This window comes from Lutra lutra, chromosome 17 (assembly GCF_902655055.1).
Source record: "Lutra lutra chromosome 17, mLutLut1.2, whole genome shotgun sequence".
Taxonomy (NCBI): domain Eukaryota; kingdom Metazoa; phylum Chordata; class Mammalia; order Carnivora; family Mustelidae; genus Lutra; species Lutra lutra.
In genome coordinates, this window is record NC_062294.1 from 16,323,080 (window position 1) to 16,344,607 (window position 21,528).

At 44.4% G+C, this 21,528-nt stretch overlaps 1 protein-coding gene across 2 annotated transcripts; it reads left to right on the top strand.

Moving 5' to 3' along the window:
- Positions 1–5,878: 5,878 nt before the first annotated feature.
- Positions 5,879–17,601, top strand: NQO1 (NAD(P)H quinone dehydrogenase 1). 2 transcript variants are annotated; one of them, XM_047712113.1, is made up of 7 exons: positions 6,207–6,351; positions 10,643–10,763; positions 12,337–12,501; positions 12,612–12,742; positions 14,633–14,746; positions 15,447–15,548; positions 16,694–17,601. In XM_047712113.1, the coding sequence occupies exons 2-7, from the start codon at positions 10,760–10,762 to the stop codon at positions 16,997–16,999; spliced, it is 822 nt and encodes a 273-aa protein (XP_047568069.1). In that variant the 5' UTR covers positions 6,207–6,351; positions 10,643–10,759; the 3' UTR covers positions 17,000–17,601. The 2 variants fall into 2 exon arrangements, with proteins under 2 accessions (XP_047568068.1, XP_047568069.1); XM_047712112.1 differs by lacking the exon at positions 10,643–10,763 and having other exon boundaries at positions 5,879–6,351.
- Positions 17,602–21,528: the final 3,927 nt, after the last annotated feature.

A 21,528-nucleotide genomic window follows, 5' to 3' on the forward strand; every position in this document is an offset into this window, starting at 1 on the left:
TTCTTAGATTTCTGGTCTGCTTTTTACATGTGATTGTAAAAGTTTCCTTATCATTTAGGTAATTTGCCTGGACAGCAAAGAATTTGGGTCTTCTCACAACAAAGTAAACATCTGTACTTGCCTTTAACATATATTGTCACTTTGGTTAAGTAGGTAATTCCACATTATTTCCTAGTATTTATTTATTTAGTAGAGAGCAAGTGCAAGCCAGGGAAGAGAGAAAAAAAAATCTCGAGGAGGTTCCATGATCATCACAGAGCCTGACACAGGGCTCAATCTTAGGGACCTTGAGATCACGACCTGAGCTGACATCAAGAGTTAGACACTTAACTGACTGAGCCAACCAGGTGCCCCTGATCTATATCCTATCTAATCAAATGTACAAACCATTCGACATTTTCTTCAAATAAAATTCTAAATGGGATCTTTTGATCTCAAACTAACTTTGAGGTTTACCAGATGTTCCCTGGGAAAGCTAAAGGATTTCTCTCTCACCTACAAAGATGTTAAAATAATAACATTTCTCTGGTATATTAAATTACCCAGCAAGCATTATCAAATAAGAAGTGAGGCTAATTCTTCTTAGGTGATATTTGTACGGATGCCTATTAAGATAGGGGTTATAGAAATTGTACAAAATTCCTACAAATCTGATATGTCCTAGAACAATGTTATCATTCCAGTTATGATCTTAAAATACTGTGTATCACAGAAATAACCAAATGTCCTTGTCAATTCTATTATAATGAACTCTCATCAGATGCTTAACCATGGACATTTAATTTAATTAATTTATTTATTTGACAGAGAGAGTCACAACGAGAGAGGGAACAGAAGCAGAGGGAGTGAGAGAGGGAGAAGCAAGCTTACTGCTGAGCAGGGAGCCCGATGCAGGGCTCAATCCCAGGACCCTGGGATCTGACCTGAGCCGAAGGCAGATGCTTAACAACTGAGCCACCCAGGCGCCCCAACCGTGGACATTTTAAAATCTTTTGTCATTTACAGACAGTTCCTGTTTTACTCCGATGCTTTTGCAAAATGAAGATTCACGGGAAGGACCCTACCAAGTACTCTTGACCACTGACCCTGCTGCCCAATTGCAAAGTGTCAAACCTGGGGACACACATTTCACAGCTGAAGAAGGTGCTACCTGGTACCTGGCCCTGTGCAAAAGACAGAGACCTCAAAAAAAAAAAAAAAAAAAAATCTAACTGAGGAAAAAGACAAGTAACTAATGTTGCTCTGACATTGTTTCCATTCCTCCTTCCCTCTATGACCATCTTTTTCCTAATTGTTACACCATGAAGGTCTTGATGATTCTTTTGCTCACCTTTTGCCTTGCTCTGGCCTGGAAAGACGATGCCATTGTTCACCTGGCTTAGGCCACTGCAAGCTGTGTGTGGGGTGGGGCGGCAGGGGAGTGGGTAATGCCACCTCCAAGTAACTGTTATATTTGCCACCATACTGGTGATCTGGGAGACCTGCCTGTTATAGCTTCTCCTTGATTCCCAATGCCTTGGTTTCTCTGAAACAAACAGCCACTTTCTATCATGTTAGGCTCCCTAATCCTGAGGGTCCCTTTCCCGGACTCTCGTTAACGACCCCAAACCAGGGAAACTCGTGTCTCTGTTCAAAGAAGGGGACACAAGGCAAGGGTAACCAGAATAAACCACCTGTGCACTCTGCAGACCCTTCAGTTTTACTGACTGTCACCTTTCCAGTTCCTAGTCACAGATTCAAATGGGAATTACCAAGAGTCACTCATGATTCAAAATTCATTTCCTGTGGCAGATCCCTACTGTCCTGTCCTGATTAAGGTAAGTGCCAGTGAGGCTATGATCAGGCACCTCTCCCTAACTCTTGAAGATATTGCAGAATCTGCTGCTAAAGCCTTAGCTGCCCTATAGAAATCCCTAATCTCTCCAGTCAACATCGTTCCTGGTAAGAGGAGAGCCCCTGATGATCTTTTAGCTGAGCAGGAGGTTTTTGACCGTGGCCAGCACCAAGTGCTGCGCTCAGGTGGACACTTGGAAGTTGAGACTCGGCTGCATAAGATTACTGAATAAGTCAGTTGGCTTTAAAAAGTACCCCTTCGGGGTGCCTGGGGGCTCAGTGGGTTAAAGCCTCTGCCCTTGGCTCAGGTCATGATCCCAGGGTCCTGGGATTGAGCCCCACATCGCATCGGGCTCTCTGCACAGCAGGGAGCCTGCTTCCTCCTCTCTCCCTCTGCCTGCCTCTCTGCCTACTTGTGATCTCTGTCTGTCAAATAAATAAATAATCTTAAAAAAAATAAAAGTAAAAAATAAAAAATAAAAAGTACCCCTTCAACTGGGGTCTTTGACCTATTTGATTCTGATTGGCTTGGGTCTTCGGGACCATGGCTCTCATGTGTACTCCAGACATTGGGCATTATCTTGCTTACAATAACCATAGCCTCCTCAGTGTGCTATATTCTCTCAAAAGCTTTAAAGGCATATTTTCTGTCCTCCACCACCAAGCAAATGATCTCCCTAAGATTAGAACATCAGTAAAGAATCCAAGAGAAGGGGCACCTGTGTGGCTCAGTGGGTTAAGCCTCTGCCTTCGGCTCAGGTCATGATCCCGGGGTCCTGGGATCGAGCCCCGTATCGGGCTCTCTGCTCAGCGGGGAGCCTGCTTCCCCCCCCTCTCTCTGCCTGTCTCTCTGCCTACTTGTGATCTCTGTCTGTCGAATGAATAAATAAAATCTTAAAAAAAAAAAAAAGAATCCAAGAGAATAACTGATTTAAAGAATGTGAACCCAATGTTGTGTGACCTGTGAATTACACATAATCAACGAAGACTTCCAGAGAGTAACTGGCAACAGGACTAAAGCCTTGCATTTTAAAAAAAAATTCTATTTATTAGAGAGAGAGAGAGAGGGCTCACGAGAGAGTGAGTGAGCATGAGCTCGGGGTGGGGGGGGAGGGGCAGAAGGTTGAGTAGGGAGCCCCAGCAGGACTTGATCCTAAGACCCAGAGATTATGACCTGAGCCGGAGGCAGACACTTAACTGACTGAGGTACCCCTAAAACCTTGCATTTTTAAATCAGATCTCTTGGGGCGCCTGGCTGGCTCAGTGGGTTAAGCCGCTGCCTTCGGCTCAGGTCATGATCCCAGGTCCTGGGTTCAAGCCCCACATCGGGCTTTCTGCTCAGCAGGGAGCCTGCTTCCTCCTCTCTCTCTGCCTGCCTCTCTGCTTACTTGTGATTTCTCTCTGTCAAATAAATAAATAAAATCTTTAAAAAAAAATAAATCAGATCTCTTAGGCTGAGGGTCTAACTGAAGGGGGCAATTGCTAAAACAAGACAAAAGACCCAAAGTGGAGCCACTTACGTTTAGCCCTATGTTACTGAACAGATTTGTGGTTTCAGCTCACCCTGACCTAGAATCTTAAATAAATCAGTCAGGAATGGCCTGATCAGCACTAGTTAGGTAATCTACCTGATAGACCCTTCCACCACCCCCTAAAGGAAAGTAACCTCAAAAGAAACCAATCCACTTTTCACAAAGTGTAACTTCCTTGTCCCCCCTCCTTTCTGCCTATAGAAGTCTTTCATTTTGTACAGCTCCTCAGACCCCCATTTTCTACCTGCTAGACTGGATGCTGCCTGGTTCATGAATCATTGAATAAAGCCTCTTCCAAACGTACTGAATTTTATTGTTACTTTTTTAGTTTTTATTATTTTTTCCAAAGATTTTATTTTATTTTATTTTACTTTATTTCAAAGATTTTATTTATTTATTTGACAGAGAGTGAGGACAAGTAGGGGGAACAGCAGGCAGAGGGAGAGAGAGAAGCACGTTTCCCGCTGAGCAGGGAGCCCAATGTAGGTCTTAATTCCAGGACCCTGGGATCACAACCGTGGCTGAAGGCAGACTCTTAATGACTAAGCCACCCAGGTGCCCCTTAATTTTATTTTTTTAACAGAATAAAGAATGAATTGGTATTAAGTGAATGTTCATTTTTCTCTAGGCTCAACATGGCTTGGCTTGGCACTGCTACTAATCTTTAACATCTATATCTATCTATCTATCTATCTATCTATATATTTTTTAAGATTTTGTTTATTTATTTATTTGACAGAGAGAGAGCACACACATGCAGGGGGAGAAGCAAAGGGAGAGGGAAAAGCAGGCTCTCTACTGAGCAAGGAGCCCAGTGTAGGGTTTGATCCCAGGACCCTGGGATCATGACCCAAGCCCAAGGCAGAGGCTTAACTACTGAACCACCCAGGCGCCCCTAACATTTTTGTATTTTGTCTATCATCACTTTCTTTTCTGCAAAATGATTTTCAAAAACATTGTGTTAAAGAGTTATTTATCAGGGTGTCTGGCTGGCCCACTCGGTGGAGTGTGTAACTCTCAATCCCCACATTGGGTATACAGATTACTTAAAAAATAAAACCTTAAAAAAGGAAAAAAAACAGACTTAAAAGATAGTTATTTATCTTGATTATTGAGTTTCTTAGCACACCCTTAAATTTTACAAACCCTACCCTAAGGATGTACTTTTCATTTCTAATTTTTCTGATGGTTACACCTTATTTTTTTTATTATTTTTTAAAAGATTTTTATTTATTTGACAGAGAGAGATCACAAGTAGCCAGAAAGGCAGGCAGAGAGAGGGGGAAGCAGGCTCCCTGCTGAGCGGAGAGCTTGATACGGGACTCGATTCCAGGACCCTAAGATCATGACCAGAGCTGAAGGCAGAGGCTTAACCCACTGAGCCATCCAGACACCCCTGATGGTTACACTTTAAAGTTCTATTTCTTTTTCCTTCCCCTTTGGTAGTACAGGCATTCCTCGGAGATATTGCAGGTCTGGTTGCTGACAACCACAATAAATTAAATCACATCAGTTTTTTGGCTTCCTAGTGTGTATAAAAATTATGTTTACCCCACACTTACTCTAGTAATTGTACAATAGCATTATGTCTAACAATGTGCATACCTTAATTTAAAAACCCTTCATTATGTGTGTGTTTTAAGATTTTATTTACTTATTTGAGAGAGAGAGCAAGGGAGCAAAAGCAGGGTAAGGGCAGAGGGAGAAGTAGGCTCTCTGCTGAGCAAGTGGCCGGAAGCACAGCTTGATCTCCAGTCTCCAGGATCAAGACCTGAGTGAAGGCAGGCATTTAACAGACTGAGCCACTGGGGGTGGGGTGGGGGCGGTGGGGGGGTGATATAATTCATTGTTAAAAAATGCTAATCGTCTGAGCTTTCAGGGAGTTATCATCACTGATCACAGATCAACACACCAAATATAATGAAAAGATTTGAAATATTGCCAAGAATTACCAAAATGTGTCACAGAAACAAAACGAGTAAATGCCGGTGGACAAAGGGTGTCCTCAGATTTGTTCGATGCGAGGTTGCCACAAACATTCAATTCATTAAAAAAAAAAAAAAATCAGTATCTGCAAAGCAGACTAAAACAAGCACAATAAAACCTGTAGGATTAAGACTAACTTTCACTTGGTAAGGCTTGAGAATTTTTTCTGTGCTCTGTTCAGCTTCTCCAGGTAGGGCTGTGTGTAAATTCACTCCACCTTCATTTGTCTTGGCTGTTCTTAAATGCTTCCCTGTTACTGCTATCGCCCCCGGGATGAGCTCCTGGGGCACAAAACCAAACCAATCCCGGATTCTGAGGAGCAGGGGTTGGCACCAAGGGAAATGCATCTTCCTGGACCCTGGAGGGCAGAATCTGAACCTAGCCAAGGAAGAAACGAATTCCCTTTCCCAGGAACAGATATCCCAAGCTACCTCAGGCATCAAAATCGAAGTCCAGAGTCACAGTGACTCAGCGAATTTGAGCCTTAAGGACCACAACCCTGTACACCCTCCTCCCTGTCTGCCCCATTCCGTGCGGAGGCGCTTTCCCGAGACTGGGAGAGGCACCAGGGCGCGCCGGGACTCCACCAGACACTGGCACCCTGGTGTCCCCAAGTAGTTTCTGGACAGAGTCCAGATGGGCATACCTCCCACCTGCACCCGGACTCTTTTCCCGCGCCCTCCCGCCCCACCCCCCGAGTCTTCAGGGCCTCCTTCTTCCACGTCGGGGGTCCCCACTCCCGCCCCCAGACTCCCCTTCCTTCCCAGAACCGCAGCCCAGGCCCGCCCCGCCCTGCGCCCCAGGGTCCCAGAGGCCGGCTCCGCCCTGGCGGGCCCGGGTCCAGTGGATCCGGCGCGAGGAGCTATAAAGTGGCGGGCGCTCTGCACGGGGCACCCCGGAGCCCCAGCCTCTGCCTGCAGACCTGGTCCCCCATACCCGCGCCACGACTTTGCCACGGCCAGCAGCGCAGCCAATCAACGCACCACCGGAGCCCTTGCTGGTGAGTGCCTCGCCACGCTGCGGAGCATAGGGGCCCCTGGCCCACGTTTGCTTGCGGGAGCCCCGAGGGGTTTGGAAAGCAAAGGCATTAGGATCCCGGGATAAGCCCTGACCAGACACTGAGGGAAGAGGAACTCCTGTTTCGACCCCATTCGCACAAACTGGGGTAGGCGTTTGAAAGAGACTTGACCTCGTAGCAAAAAAAAAAAAAAAAAAAAAAAAAAAAAAAAAAAAAAAAAAGCCTTCCAGAACAGGTTGAAACTGGTCGTCCGGGGGCAAATTTGGCCCATTGGCACACCTTGTTTGGCCTTACATAACTGAAAACATTTTGGTATAAATTGCTACTATCCACAGTAAATATCGTTGATTTCATTTAAAAAGGTGAATTCTCTGCTTCTGGAGGAAAATTAAAAGATCCAGTGATGGCTGGAGCTGGGGAAGTTGTTCCCTTTAGTTGGATAGAGACCAACCCCAGGCTGTCTGGCTAGGGGACAGTTTCGATTGTGACCCTTGGGAGTGACAGAGCCCCCCCTCTCCACCATTTACCCGAGGGAGAACTTATGGGTCACCCCAACTTTACCTGATGCAGGCCTGGCCTCAGAGACACCCCAGCAGCAAGGAACACCTGCAGGCAGAGGGTGCTCTTTTCCCAGAAAGCCTCATTCCCAGATGGGACAGTGCTACCATTTAGGAAGCGATCTCCTCGACTGCAACAGAACTCCACCTTGCAATTTCCTTCCCTCTGAATCTCGTTCTGTTTTCTGAAAACACACATGCAGAGAATCTCATCTTGCCAAAAGCAAGTGAGGGGACGGACTTAATGTTGCGGTTGACAAACTAGGGTTAGAATCTCTGTGAAAAGGGCCAAGCCAGGGATTGGAAGCCTTTAACCTACTGAGCCACCCAGGCGCCCCTCGTTGGTTCTATTTCTCGCAAATATGTCCTTCCTGTTTGTGTCTTGTCTCTCACATCGCTTGTATTTGAAGGTATCAGGCGTCCTGTAGCTAGAAGCTGATGAGCTACTCATCAGCGAAAGGGTAGATAGCCTGATTTTCTCATTTTACAAGAAGTACCTTTATATTTTACTACTTAGGAAATGCTTGTTGATACTGACACTGATAATAAGTTAATGGGGCGCCTGGGTGGCTCAGTGGGTTAGGCCTCTGCCTTTGGCTTGGGTCATGATCTCAGGGTCCTGGGATCGAGCCCTGCATCGAGCTCTCTGCTCAGCAGGGAGCCTGCTTCCTCTTCTCTCTCTCTGCCTGCCTCTCTGCCTACTTGTGATCTCTGTCAACTGAATAAATAAAATCTTAAAAAAAAAAAAGTTAAAAAAATATTTATATATAGGTAGGAAGCCAAGAGAGTAAAAAACTGACAAAGCAGTATTCAGTAAACACTGATATAACTAATGCAAAGTTAAGTTAGAGCAAATGCTTGTCGGAACTTGAGGTACTCACATTTCTCCTGAGAATGGGAAGTCCTGGAGTTGATAAAAAAAGAAAGCCTGGGGGTAGGAGCTTGTTGAGCAGCCCCAGGAGCTCTTTTCCCTTTTCCCCCGGGCCATCCAAAGCAAATAAACCACTTTCATAGCATTTAAATGCCTTATCAAACTTATATTCCGCCACCTCGGAGTTTACAGAGTCTGAAACGCCAGGAGCAAGCATGGCGACGCAGCTTTTGCGAGGGTGGGGGGCGGGATTCTGCCTGAATGTAACCCAAAGCACCTGCGCCCATTGGAGCTCCAGCCGTGGGCACAACTGTTGGGAGCAGTGAGAAACCAGGTAGTGATCCCAGTTACTAGGAGCGGTGGTGGTGGTGGGATCCTCCATTCTATTCCATTCTCTGGCCCTTCCCCTGCTGCTGCCTGCATGCGGTTGTGTAGATTTATCTCTCTCTCTCCATATATATATATGGAGTGTGTGTGTGTGTGTGTGTGTGTGTGTGTGTGTGCTTTAAAAAAAAAATAATCTCTATACTCAGCGTGGGGGCTTTGCAGTCTCAACCATGAGATCAAGCGCCCTAACTTCCCCGACTGAGCCAGCCAGGCGCCCCTATGTCTATATATTTTAAAATTACTCCAGTTTCAGAGGCGCCTGGATGGCTTAGTCAGTGAAGCATCTGCCTTCAGCTCAGGTTCATGCCACAGTCCTGGAATCGAGTCCCATGTCGGGCTCCCTCTGCCCCTCCTTTCACTCGTTCTCTCAGTCTCTCTCTTGCTCTCACGTGCGCTCTCTCTCAAATAAATAAATAAATAAATAATACTCCAGTTTCACCCCTCACTATGCTAACTTTCTTGACTTGTTTGTGCCTCAGTGTTCCCATCTATGATATGAGGATACTCATTGTAGCTATCTCAGCATTGCCAGGACAACTGCAAAATGCAAAGCACTCCAAGCAGTGCCTAGCACATAGGAAGCCCCCATTAATGGTATTCTTGCAGAGAAAGGCAAATAGTATTTCCCTTGTATGTGGAATCTAAAGACCCAAACAATGAATGAACAAACAAACAAGAAGACATATGCCCATAAATACAAAAAAACAAAGGGACTTTGTCAGAGGGGAGTGGGATGGGCAGAAGGACAAAATGGGTGAAGGGGAGTGGGAGACATGGGCTTCCAGTTATGGAATGAATAAGTCGGGGTGGGGGGCAGTGGCGGGGGGAGTGAAAGGTACAGCACAGGGAATATAAACAGTGGTGTTATAACAGTGTGGTGGGGTATGGCAGGTGGTAGCTACATTTGGGGTGAGCCCAGCCTAATGTACAGACATGCAGAATCACCGCGTTGTTCATCTGAAATCAAAGTAATGTTGTGTGTTAAATATACTTCAGTTAAAATAAAGAAGGAAAAAGGGCACCTGGCTGGCTCAGTTGGAGGAGCTCAGGATTCTGGGTCGTGAGTTCGAGCCCCACCTTGGGTATAGAGATGACTTTAAAATAAATAGAACTTTGGAGCGCCTGAGTGGCTCAGTGGGTTAAAGCCTCTGCCTTCGGCTCAGGCCATGATCCCAGGGTCCTGGGATCGAGCCCTGCATCAGGCTCTCTGCTCAGCGGGACGCCTGCTTCCTCCTCTCTCTCTGCCTGCTTCTCTGTGATCTCCGTCTGTCAAATAAATAAATAAAATCTTTAAAAAAAAAAAAAAGCATCTGCATTTGGCTGGGGTTGTGATCCCGGGATCCTGGGATCAAGCCCCACATCGGGCTCCCTGCTCAGCAAGGAGTCTGCTTCTCCTCAGTGAGGAGCCTGCTTCTCCCTCTCTTTCTGACCCTCCTCCCCCATTCATACCCTCTCTCTCTCTCTAATAAATAAAATCCTAAAAAAAAAAAAAAAAAAAAAGAAATTAAAATGCTGTTCTTGTAAGACCATAGCATTCTTGTTCTAACAATTTTATTAATACAGGTCCAAGAAAAAAAAGTAAATCTTTCCCCTCTGTCTCTATCTCCTTGTCATCTCTTAGCTAAAAAAATTAATTTCCCCTCATACCTATATACTGCAAATCTACCCACACATATATGTAGTTTCTTTCTTTGTCTTTTTTTTTTTTTAAAGTAATGTTTATACCCAACATGGACCTCAAACTCACAGCTACAGGATCTAGAGTTGCAAGCTCCGGCTGAGCCAACCAGATGCCCCTCTTTCTTTGTCTTTTATAAAAATGGGTTCACATTTACTTCATTTTATGAGCTAACAGTATATCACAGATATCTTTTTTCTGGGTGACTATATATAGTTAACTCTTAATTGTTAACAACATACTAGTCTTTGGTCTATATATACCGTAATTTATTCAAATACTCCCCATAAATAGTCAGGTTGTATCCAATTTTTGCTGATGAAAAGAATAAAGCAATACACATCCTTGTTCCTGTATCCTTATGTCCTGATGCTTTTAGTCTGTAAAACAGATTCCCCAAAATGGAGAGCTAGATCAAAAATTTATGTGGTTTTTTTTTTGTTTGTTTTTTTTTTTGAGAGAGAGTGAACAGAGAGGGAAGGTGGAGAGGGAAAAAGAATCCTAAGCAGATTCCATGCCGACACAGGGGTCGATCTCACAACCCTGAGATGGTGACTTGAGCTGAGATCAAGAGTCAGTCACTTAACCAACTGAGCCACCCAGGTGCCCCAAAGATTTATGTGTCTTTACAATTTTAAAAGATTCAGCCTGATTACTCTCCTCAAAGGTGGATGCAATTCGTATTCTCACCAGCAACATGCCAGTCTTTCTGCAGTCTTAATAGACCTCAGTATTCCTTGTCTTAAATTGTTTTGCCAATCTTTTTTATTTTTTTTAAAGATTTTATTTATAAATAATCTCTACACCCAACGTGGGGCCTGAACTGACAACCCTGAGATCAAGACTTGAACCCTCCACGGACTGAGCCAGCCTGGTGCCGCAGGCTTTGCCAATCTGATGGGTAAATAATAATCTCTCTCTCTCTTTTTTTTTTTTTTTAAGATTTTATTTATTTATTTGACAGACAGAGATCACAAGCAGGCAGAGAGGCAGGCAGAGACAGAGATGGAGGCAGGCTCCCTGCTGAGCAGAGAGCCCGATGCGGGGCTCGATCCCAGAACCCTGGGATCATGACCCGAGCTGAAGGCAGAGGCTTAACCCACTGAGCCACCCAGGCGCCCCTCTCTCTCTTTTTTAAAAGATTTTATTTATTTATTTGACAGAGAGATCACAAGTAGGCAGAGAGGCAGGCAGAGGGGGTGGGGGAAGCAGGCTCCTTGCTCAGCAGAGAGCCGGTGCGGGTGCGGAGCTCGATCCCAGGACCCTGAGATCATGACCTGAGCTGAAGGCAGAGTCTTAACCCACTGAGCCACCCAGACGCCCCTAATATCTCATTTTAATGTGCTTTTCCAGAGGGCATTTCCCTAAAGTGCTGGGCAGGGCACTTGCTCATTTGTTTTTTGTCATTGGCATTTTTTCCTCCTTGTATAGCAGCAGTGGCCTTGAGTTGTTTTCTGTTGCATTGTCTTTTTCTGTTTATAGGCATTCTTTGGGATTTTAACCCTTTGTGATAAGAGTTGCAGATACCTTCTCCTAGCTGATTGTCTTTTGACTTTGTTTATGGTGCCTTCTGGTACACACAAATTTTTAATTTTCATGTGGCTTTATCTGGCGAGCTTTTCCTTCATGGTTTCTAAATCTCTAGTCTTTCTTAAAAATATTCTCTATCTTGGGGCGCCTGGGTGGCTCAGTGGGTTAAGCCGCTGCCTTCGGCTCAGGTCATGATCTCAGGGTCCTGGGATCGAGCCCCGCATCGGGCTCTCTGCTCAGCGGGGAGCCTGCTTCCTCCTCTCTCTCTGCCTGCCTCTCTGCCTGCTTGTGATCTCTCTCTGTCAAATAAATAAATAAAAATCTTAAAAAAAAAAAAGATTAAAAAAAAATATTCTCTATCTTGAGGTTATACAAATTCTCCCTTTAGAGCTTTACTCTGCCAGGAATTTATTGCTCTATGTTGTGTGTTTGTGGGATACTGGAAAAAAAAAGAAAAACACTCAAAATACGTATTGAATATAATAGACGTACTGAAAAGTGCACAAATTCGAAGTGGCTTGTCACAGACTTGTGTGATCAGCACCCAGATGAAAAAATAGAACATTGCCAGTACCCCCAAAACTCCTTCTCATCACTACTCCTTGACAAGGGGAACCACTATCTGACTCCTAACACCTTATATCAGTTTTCTAAGGGGTTAATTCCATCTTTAGTAGGTGACTGCATCACCTACTGCCTAACAAAGTAGACTCTCCCTTTTTTTTTTCTTTTAAGTTTGTTTATTTATTTAGTAATCTCTATGCCCAATGTGGGGCTTGAAGTCACAACCCCAAGATCAGCAGCCCCCTGCTTTGCCAACAGCGCCAGCCAGGCACCCCTGAAGCTGATTCTTGCCTTGTGGATCCTGGCTTGGCTGCCCTGCAGCTGAAGCTTTGCTTCTTGGTAACTGATTTTCTCCATATGCCTTGTGTGTACCTGAGCAGCCAGAAGAGCACTGATCGTCCTGGCCCACGCAGAGAAGACATCCTTCAACTATGCCATGAAGGAGGCTGCGGTGGAGGCCTTGAAAAGGAAAGGATGGGAGGTCACTGTGTCGGACCTATACGCCATGAACTTCAATCCCGTCATCTCCAGAAAGGACATCACGGGTAGGAGCAGCTCCCTCCTTTCATGAGGTCTCCGTGGCACGTCTCAGCTGTGGGTTCTCTGGCCCTGCCTGGGCCCTTTTGGCTCCAACCTATCTTTTTCCTCGAGGCAGGCACACTGAAGGACCCAGGGAACTTTCAGTATCCTGCCGAGTCTGTTCTAGCTTATAAGGAAGGCCGTCTGAGCCCGGATATTGTGGCGGAACAAAAGAAGCTGGAAGCCGCGGACCTTGTGATTTTTCAGGTGTGGTCAGACATCAGAAGAAGTGTCGGGACACTTGAGTTCTTACTGCCCGAGCCCGGTCACCTCGTTAGCTATGTGATCTTAGGAAAGTCAGTTACCCTCTTGAGTGCATTCTCTGTCAAGAACGGTGATGACTTCAAAGGTGCGCTATTACACAGATTGATAGACCCGGTGCACCTGGCCGCACTCCTCTATGGGAGGAGTGGCTACAGAAATGACACCAGAGCCTGGCACTTTTCTTCAATTAGGGATTCCTTGTGGGATTTCTCCCAGTTTGCTGTTGTCCCCCTTTTCTGCATCAGCACCCCGAGGGGTCTGCCGAGGGAAGCATGGGAGAGAGACCTCTGGGAGCCTTCCAGCTGAAGGGCCCGCTGCCCTGCTTAATGTGTTCCAGCTGCAGAGTGGGGCCTTTCTTCTCCTGGAAGCTGTCTCCCTGCTAGCAGTCAGTACTGGACATGCATATGCTTCTTGTTAGGCCTCTCTCCTGAAAATTCCAGACTGGACTCAGTGGCTTTGCTTCTCCCGGTTCTAGCCAGCTTTTTGATACTAAACATGGGGTGTCTGTGACACTAGAAACAGCACAGGGAGGGTGACGCCAGCTGTGGTTTTTGCAACTATTCAATTAGCTGCAAAGAATCCAAACTTTTAGGTCTTTTATTCGACCCTCAGGCCTGCTGCTATAGATCAAAGCCACACGCCATTAGCCAGTGTCCCGTGGAATGCCTTCTTGGGGGTGCGTTTTCTGCTGCATTGTATCCTGGTGCAACCAAGGCAGCGGCAGAAGCAGCTTTCAAGTCTGCATCTCATATTTTAGAATTGGAGTGGATCTTGGGGGTTTTTAATTTAGCTTCTATCTGACACGTAAGTTTAATTTACTATAAGTACAACTGCACAGGTTGTGCACTGCCAAATAGCAACATCAAAGGGCAATGTATATACACTGCAGATTTGTAGATTTATTATAACATGTTACCAACAGATGAGAGGCAAAGTCTTACTATAGAAGAATCAGTGTACTATGAATGATAGTCTTTCAACATAGAAATAGTGTCCTGAGGAGGAACACTTTAATTCAAACCGAGGTGCCATGTGGGCTAGCCTCTTGCTCACTTTCCTCACTTCTCCACGAACAACCAGAGGAAGAATAAACTCTCAATATCCTGCAAGTCAAGCAATTCTATTTTCAGCTCTGACTGTAGAACATTCACAGGGATCAAATCTACTTGTCTAAACAACCTACTCATTTCTCTTAAAAGCTGCAGGTCTGGCCCCTCACTGTTGCAGAGTCATCAATATAAGAAGCCTCTAGAGGTTACTCAAGCCCCTCTTTCCACAAGTGAGGCACATGAGACTTAGGGAAAGTAAGGGGCTTATGGGGCAGAGGTCTTACATCACGTCAGTGGCAGAATCAGGGTGAGAACACAATCTCGTGTTCTTTCTGTTTTAAAACCCAACTCCCAGGGCGCCTGGTTGGCTCAGTGGGTTAAAGCCTCTGCCTTTGGCTCTGGTCATGATCCCAGGGTCCTGGGATCGAACCCCACATCAAGCTCTCTGCTCGGCGGGGAGCCTGCTTCCTTCTCTCTCTCTCTCTGCCTACCTCCCTGCCTACTTGTGATCTCTGTCTAATAAATAAATAAAAACCTAAAAAAAAAAAAAACCCAACTCCCTTTGCCCCTCTCCTGTAGGTCAGTAACTATTCAAAGTATCAGAGAAAGATATCAAGTCAAGGAGTGTCAAGTTGACTGACCAAGGACAATAATTTTAATGTGCTAACTCCTCCAGAAGAAATGACAAGGGCCCGACCAAGAAAGGTTTGCCTGTGACATCCCAGGCAGCAGCTAAGCACCTGAGCCACCTTCTGATCTGACCCCTTTGTCCTCTGTCCCACAGTTCCCACTGCAGTGGTTTGGAGTCCCTGCCATCCTGAAAGGCTGGTTCGAGCGAGTGCTCATAGGGGAGTTTGCTTACACATATGCTGCCATGTATGACAAGGGACCTTTCCGGGTAGGTGGATAGTTCTGCTTTCTCTGTCAGCTAGATTCTGGGTCAACTCTCTTCTGAGGCAGGGTCTTGAACAGATATGAAGAGAGATCCTGGGAGAGATGGATCGGAAAGTTTTTAGAGGTATTTAGACATGACTTTAGGACTTGCTTTAAAATAACCTGGGGAGGTGCCTCTTTAGCACAGTAGGTAGCACATCAGTCTCATAAAATAGCCCGGGAACCTAAGGGGCAAGGGTTTGAGTTATAGCTAATACTGAGAGTTGAAGCTGGGGGGGGTGGTGTGTGTGTGTGGAAGCATCATTATACTATTTTCTCTACGTATGACATTTTCTGTAATAAAAATAAAAAAAAGAAAGTCTATCTTTAGTTTTTTAGAGACCCAACTACTACCCAAGAAATATTTTGAGGTCTCCTGGATTCCATGACTAAATATATGTGTAGCACTGCGGGGAGACAGGTAGAAACAATAGAGTTCTACTTGGGCGCCAGCAGTCCACACTGGTTTTGTAGTTCCCCCAATTTGCCACCAGTAGTATGGAGTCCTTGGCTAGCCCTGGCTGTGACTCCTGGAGTCCCACTGAGTAGCTCAGTGGAGTCAGTGTGCGGCTGGGCGGACTTGGGTGTTCTTTTCCCAGGGGCTGTTTTGTTAACTTCCTGTCACCATGGAGCTGTGGAGGGAAACAATGACTTGCCTTTTGCAGAATAAGAAGACCGTGCTTTCCATTACCACTGGTGGCAGCGGCTCCATGTACTCTCTGCAGGGTGTCCACGGAGACATGAATATCATTCTCTGGCCAATTCAGGTTACTTTGTTTTCAATGAACCTTCGGGGGGGGGGGGGCTAATTAATTGAGGTTTCTGTGGGGTCCAGATCCTCAAGATCACTGCTGAAAATAGACCTGAGGGGTAAGGAGGAAAGCAATGTAATAATTCAGAACTCCAGGGACAGGGAGCTCCCTTTTAGGCCCTGCTTGTCTTCCCAGGCCCCCTTATTGCAAGAAAAACTTGAATTTTTCTTCCAAACATTGCTGCCTCCTAACCAAGGGCTCGTGCATGTAATCCCTAGATTCATATAGCCATGTGCCCCCATTTTCTCCAGATTACTGACCTCTCTCTCCAAGCTTCCTGGCCTTCTCCAAGTTGCTGCTACAGCCTCACAAACTCTTAGAAAATTGTAAGAAACGATTTAGTCCAGAGTGAAGTGAGAACAAAAGTGAAGAATGAGGTAGGCTTTTTTGGGGTTGGTCACTGGACTATCAAGATAATCTCTTCCAAGGAAGAGGGCTGGAGAGAAGAGCAAATGAGGTGGCCATCTGTAAGAGTGAGCCATTAATACTGGAGAATAAATTCTTTTTTTTTTTTTTAAAGATTTTATTTATTTATTTGACAGCGAGAAATCACAAGTAGGCAGAGAGGCAGGCAGAGAGAGAGGAGGAAGCAGGCTCCCTGCTGAGCAGAAAGCCCGATGTGGGGCTTGAACCCAGGACCTGGGATCATGACCTGAGCCGAAGGCAGCGGCTCAACCCACTGAGCCACCCAGGCGCCCCTGGAGAATAAATTCTAAGAATCACTTACGGAGGCTCATCTGGTCAAATGGAGAGGCGGAGAAAGGCGCATCTGCGTGCCTTGGCAAGTCAGCTGCCAAGAAGCTGAAACTCCCTTATGTAATAGAACTTCCGGTATTTTTGGCAGAGGATCCCAGGCTGGCAGGGTTTCAAGGTTTTATTCATTTAAAAAGGAGCTCAGCTGAATAGGCTAAGATAGGTAACAGCTAGGAATAGAGCGCAAATGAGAGAAAATAACTATGAATTGATTCTCCAGAAGGGCTCAGGTCCCCATATCGAAGTGTCTTAATGGAAAACCTAGATTAGCTTTTGTTGTTTGTATATGGCACAAGCTGTGTAGGCTTTGTTCTGTGACTCATATTTGTGCTTTTGTGTATCCTCAGAGTGGCACTCTCCATTTCTGTGGCTTCCAAGTCTTGGAACCTCAACTGACATACAGCATTGGGCACACTCCTGTGGATGCCCGAATTCAAATCTTGGAAGGATGGAAGAAACGCCTGGAGAATATCTGGGATGAGACTCCACTCTATTTTGCTCCAAGTAGCCTCTTTGACTTAACCTTCCAGGCAGGATTCTTGATGAAAAAGGAAGTGCAGGATGAGCAGAAAAATGAAAAATTTGGCCTTTCTGTGGGCCATCATTTGGGCAAGTCCATCCCAACTGACAACCAGATCAAAGCCAGAAAATGAGACTCACAAGACTTGGCTTCTTTATAAAATGTAGCAAAATTGAGGTTTCTTATTCAGACTTCCTTGACTTGCTTTAGTCTTTAAGGTGGGTTTCTTTTTCCACAGGGAATGAATCGGGGACAGAATAGACTGTATTAAAATATTTTTGGTTAGTTTTCTTTCTGATTCTTATGATTGCTATCTTGGCAAAATCTGGTTAGGCTCAAGAGGCCATTTAGGTTATAAAGCAGGGCAAGAAGTAGAAAGATGCCAGACAATAATCTTTATGGTCCTCTACACGATTTAATTCCTCTTATTAGGGATACATTCTTAGGGCCAAATGTGGCAAGGCAAAATCTAACTCTTCAATGATATATTTTTCTTTTAATCACCTCTCTGTGGCTTATGGCAGAAGGGAATTGCTCAGAGAAAGAAATGACTGAATCTGTCTGACCCAAGGGACTTGTTTAGTAGTTTGTAATCTATGCTTGTTTATGGTATTGGTTTTAATTACTGCACAGTGACTAATATGCCTAATGTTTTACTCTTGCTTCAACCTCTGTTGTTTGTATACAGTACCTACAGATACCTTCAAGTAAAAGATAATAGAAGTCTCTTTTTTATTCCAATCTTCTAATTTAATGTCTGCAGAAATAAGCCAACACCTCTGTACACTACATCTGCTGCAATGAATGAATTCAGGAAGTAGTTACTCCCGGTACTTAGCAACAGCCTTCTCCAAATAGTATTTTATTTCTGAGCTATATAACATACTAGAAGGTTTCCCTCTATCATTGCTAAACTGATGACTTTCCTTTTGGATGCATTTTGGTCCCACAATTTTGGGGATGAAATTGTAATCCTAGAGTTTCATTAACTGAACAATTTTGACATTAATATTCCAACTTCCAATTTCAATTATTAAAGTCGGGCTCACTGTCAGTATAACTCAAGTAGAATATGATGAAATGCCGCCCTCTTGTGGTACACTGAAAGAAAACAGGAGAGATTAGGCAAAGCCAGGTTGCCTGAAACTGCGAACAGGTCCTGGACCTGCCAAGAAAATGAGGGCGGCAGACCAGAGCCTCATGTGCTAGATGCTGACAGGTACTTGGGTATTTTTCCCTCTACAATACACACAATGGCATATGGCTAGGTGCTTCAGTTTGAAAAATATATTCTTGTTACCTTCATGCTCACTGCAATTTTGTGTAAATTTCTAAAATTTCCCAGTGAAATAAATAAAACCCATTTCTATAAACAGACCCACTCACTGGTTTCAGTGAAGCTACTGATAGAGGCATACAGGCAAAAGTGGAATCTACTAGGGAAGATGGGATTAGAGCATGCAATAAGAAATTATGGCCCCAGGTGCCTGGCTGGCTCAGTCTGAGATGCAGCTCTTGATCTCAGAGTTGTGAGTTCCAACCCTATGATGGGTGGAGAGCATTCCTTAAAAATAAAATCTTTAAAAACAAACGGCCAGAAGCCTATACAACTTGAGAGCTCTCCCAACGGGGCTGTTTCATATTGAATGGTAATGGAACAACCTATTAAGGTCCTTGCAGGGAATCTACAGGACATTTAGAGAGATCCAGGTAAGAATGTTATAGAAATCAAGAAAAAAATAGAATTCAGTAAACTCATGCCTAGGGGCAGCAGTATCTATTGTGATTTGCCTGATTTATTCTGATTTTATCTAGTCACTGGGCTAGGTACTCATCTAGGCACTGGGAGCACAGCAATGAACAAAACCAAGTACCTCATGCTAGGAAGAAAGAGCAGGCTAAGAGAGAGATGGGATATGAGTAGTTTTGTTTTATAAAGACTTCCTCGATAAGGCTCCGTTTGAGCAAAGACCTGATAAAGTGAGAGAGAGATGCAGATGCGTGAAGGCAGGCACTCTAGGCAGCAGTGATGGCAGAATGCACATATCTGAGGCAGGAGCATGTACAGTGTGAGGAAGAGAGAGGACAGACATTCACGTGACTAAAGCAGAGAAAGGAGGAGTGGCCTGGGTCAGCCACATAGCTGGAATCAGCTCACACAGAGCCTTATGAGCTCTGTTTAAGTATATAAGAATAGAAAGTGGCTGGAGAGTTTTGGGCAGAGCTATAATATGACTCATGTTTAATGCTGGCTGGTAGGGAGGAATCAAGTATAAGAGTGATGGAAGCATGGCTTGTGCTTATGGGACAGTGTGACAATCTACTTAATAAATGCTTTGAGCAACAGAGGTGTCAAGTAGAAGACGTATTTATAAGGTTCAATGTATCTCAAAGGTTGGCATAACAGTAGTTGATAAAGGATCATATCTAGGTCAAATAAAAACCTCAAAGGTATTTTGGCTTAAGCAACTAAAAGAATGGACACTCCATTTGCTAAGAGGATCAAGAATCTGGAAAGCATATTGAGGGCAGAAGTTGGGGTCAGGAAGGGTGAATCAGAATTTGACCTCAGGCATTTTATATTTGAGATAGATGGTAATAGGTACCTGGAGTTTGGGGAGAAGTTATTACTGGAGGCATACATATGGAAATCTTCAACATAGAGTATATAATGCAACGTCAAGGATGAGATTACCACTGCAATAATAGAGAAGAGATCTGATGATTGACCTCTAGGGCTCTCCAGTATTAGGAGGTCAAGAAGATGAGTATGAAAGAAATTACCCAGCAGAGCGGGAGATCGGAGTTGCAGGGTCCTGAAAGCTGAGAGAAGAAAGTGTTTCAAAGAGGGAGTGATCGGGTGTGTCAAATACTACTCATAAGCCAAGTAGGATACGTCTGAGAATGGACCTTTGGATATAGCTAGGTGGAGGCTATTCTGGTGATTTTGACAAGAGATATTTAAGGAGAGTGGTTTCATGAAAGCCTGATTGGAATGGGTTCAAGAAAGAATGGAAGGAGAGGAAGTGGAAACTTTGTGTACGGAGTTATGTGGTCAAAAAGTTATTTTTTCTAAGAAATAAAGGAAATTACAGCAAATTTATATGCCAGTAGGAATGACTCAGAAAAGATTTTGATGCTGGAGAAAGAAGACAATTAAAGAAATATGTCTTTGATTAAAAAAACAAGGGGGGCACAAAAGCAGAATAGCTAAGTAGTATCAGGACTAGTAATACTAAAACAAGGTTAACACTTATTAGGCACTTACTGTGTGTCAGGAACTAAGTAGTTTTTACATCTATTAATTTACTTCGTTCTTGCAATAACCCTAAGAGAAGGGCTTTCTTTTTGTTTCTGCTTTATAAGTAAGGAGATGGAGGAATGGAGAGGTTAAATAACATGTGCAGGAGCCAGAACTCCACTGAAGTGGGCAAACTCAAGAGCCTCTGCTTTCAAGTACTACACTGTATTGCCTCAGCTGAAGCAGGGACAATGGCACCAAGAAAGAGAGCAAGAGTAGCTACCAATACTTTTTTTTTTTTTAAAGATTTTATTTATTTATTTGACAGACAAAGATCACAAGTAGGCAGAGAGGCAGGCAGAGAGAGAGGAGGAAGCAGGCTCCCTGCTGAGCAGAGAGCCCGATGCGGGGCTCGATCCCAGGACCCCAGGATCATGACCTGAGCCGAAGGCAGAGGCTTTAACCCACTGAGCCACCCAGGCGCCCCAATACTTTTTTTTTTTTAATGACATTTTATTTATTCATCGGAGAGAGAGGGCAAGCACAAGCAGGGGAGTGGCAGGCAGAGGCAGATGGAGAAGCAGGCTGCCTGCTGAGCAAGGAGCCTGATGTTGGATGGAGCTGAAAAGGGAGATGCTTAACGGACTGAGCCAACCAGGCGCCCCTCAATACTTCCTCTTGAGAGCAAGACCATTAAGCGTTGCTGTTGAGAAATTGTAGCTGCTTTTATACTTCTAGAGTCCCTGTTGTGTCCTGAGCAGGCATAAATGATGTTCCATTTCTCTTACAGGCCTGATTATATGGCTGCTGAGAAGGTGTTTGCTCCTTAAAACATGACATAGTAGTATTCTTATCAGCTTAGAGTAAAGCAGGATAACCACTTCCCCTATTCTGGACACTGTAACAAATTATGTAACCCAGCACTGCATCAGCTTTTCTGGCAGCCACTTAAAAGTCTCAACTTCAGATCAGTCTTTTGCACACACAGGCAAGTTTTGGACCCAAGTATTTTTTTTTTTTTAACCCTCTTATTATTTTTACTTCAAAAAATTTTTTTAATTAAAATTTTAGGTCACTAACATACAGTGCAATATTGGTTTATGGAGTAGAATTCAGTGATTCCTAACTTATATACAATACCCAGTGCCCATCATAACAAGTGCCCTCCTTGATACCCATTGCCCATCTAACCCATCTGCCACCCTTTTTGATATTTATACTTACTGAATTTCATTTCGTTATCACTCCTTTCCAGTGCTGTTGAAGTCAATAAATACCAAAAGAAAACTTTTAAACACATTTAGAACAATGGTAGCATTATTGAAATATATACAGTTTCCTAAAATGACAATTTGTGTTTATAAACATCTGGGTATGTTGAAAATTCAGTCACTTTCATAGAATCAACCGACATAGTCTGT